Source organism: Otolemur garnettii, unplaced genomic scaffold (genome assembly GCF_000181295.1).
Source record: "Otolemur garnettii isolate 467f Iridium unplaced genomic scaffold, OtoGar3 scaffold00063, whole genome shotgun sequence".
Lineage (NCBI taxonomy): Eukaryota > Metazoa > Chordata > Mammalia > Primates > Galagidae > Otolemur > Otolemur garnettii.
Window position 1 is genome coordinate 4,567,597 of NW_003852458.1, and position 1,241 is coordinate 4,568,837.

The following is a 1,241-nucleotide window of genomic DNA, read 5'->3' on the forward strand; positions in this document are numbered from 1 at the left end:
TTTTCTTTTATAAACTCTACTTTTGTATTTTCAATTTCTGTCACAGTTACAAATTATACTCATTCTTAAAGGATGAAAAAATTAAATAATATTCAAAGTTTATATACTTAAACATATTTTTATCAAATCTATAAATTAAAGTAAATGCAAAAAAAGAAAAAGTATAAAAACTTTCATAAATTTTCAAAAGAAGAGAAGGTATTTTCCTTCTAAAGTAATCAAAATAGAAGGGCTACGGAACCACAAAATGAAACCTTACTGCCCCAGACAAAGAGGAGGGCAGGGACAAGGCTGCAGGATGATTCCACAGATCAGAGGCCCGATGGAGCAAATGTATCTGAAAACATTCTACTGCCACTTTAACAACAGACCCTTCCTCTCTTGCCACAGTGATACCTGGCTGTGCTTTGAAGTGAAAACAACCAGCAGCAACTCACCTGGCTCCTTCTACAGTGGGGTCTTTCGAAATCAGGGCCCTCGATATTGTCCTTGGCACACAGAACTGTGCTTCCTGACCGGGGTCAGGCCCACACTGTCCCATCACCATTTCTACCAGATCGCCTGGTACATGTCCTGGAGTTCCTGTGCCAACTGTGCGTGGCAAGTGGCCGCCTTTCTGGCCACACATGAAAACGTGAGCCTGACCATCTACACTGCCCGCATTTACTACTTCTGGAGACAGGATTACCACCAGGGGCTGCTCAGGATGATTGAGGAAGGGACCCAGGTGTACGTCATGTCCTCTAAAGAATTTCAACACTGTTGGGAAAACTTTGTGGACCACTGGGGACATGTAGGGTCACACATTGGAACAGACTGAAGAAAAATTATGAGTTCCTGGTCACCCCGCTGAATGAGATTCTCAGTGACCCAATGGAGCGAATATCTCCAAACACATTCTACAAGCAGTTCAACAACACACCTGTCCCCTGTGGTCAGAAGGACACCTGGCTGTGCTTTGAGGTGAAAGAAAACGAGAACAGCAACTCACCTGGCTCCTTCTACGGGGTGTGTGTGGGGGGGGTCTTCTGAAACCAGATTTTCCAGGACCTCTCCGCATGCAGAAGTGGGCTCCCTGACTTGGTCCCGGAAGGAGATGCCCCCTGACCACCACTATGAGGTCACTTGGTACATATCCTGGAGTCTCTGCACTCACTGTGCATGGCACGTGGTTAGCTTTCTGACCAGTAACCCAAACGTGAGCCTGACCATCTTTGCTGCCTGCCTCTACTACATATATC

The 1,241-nt window shown here is 45.6% G+C and overlaps 1 protein-coding gene across 1 annotated transcript; it reads left to right on the forward strand.

The window, feature by feature from the left end:
- The first annotated feature begins 298 nt into the window (after nucleotides 1-298).
- On the forward strand, nucleotides 299-820 carry LOC111726380 (DNA dC->dU-editing enzyme APOBEC-3C-like). Its single transcript, XM_023515012.1, has one exon. It carries the CDS (start codon nucleotides 299-301, stop codon nucleotides 818-820), a length of 522 nt encoding a protein of 173 aa, XP_023370780.1.
- Nucleotides 821-1,241: the final 421 nt, after the last annotated feature.

Excerpts from the sequence above, each read along its gene's own strand:
- LOC111726380 (XM_023515012.1), top strand. The coding sequence starts at position 299 with ATGATTCCACAGATCAGAGGCCCGATGGAGCAAATGTATCTGAAAACA.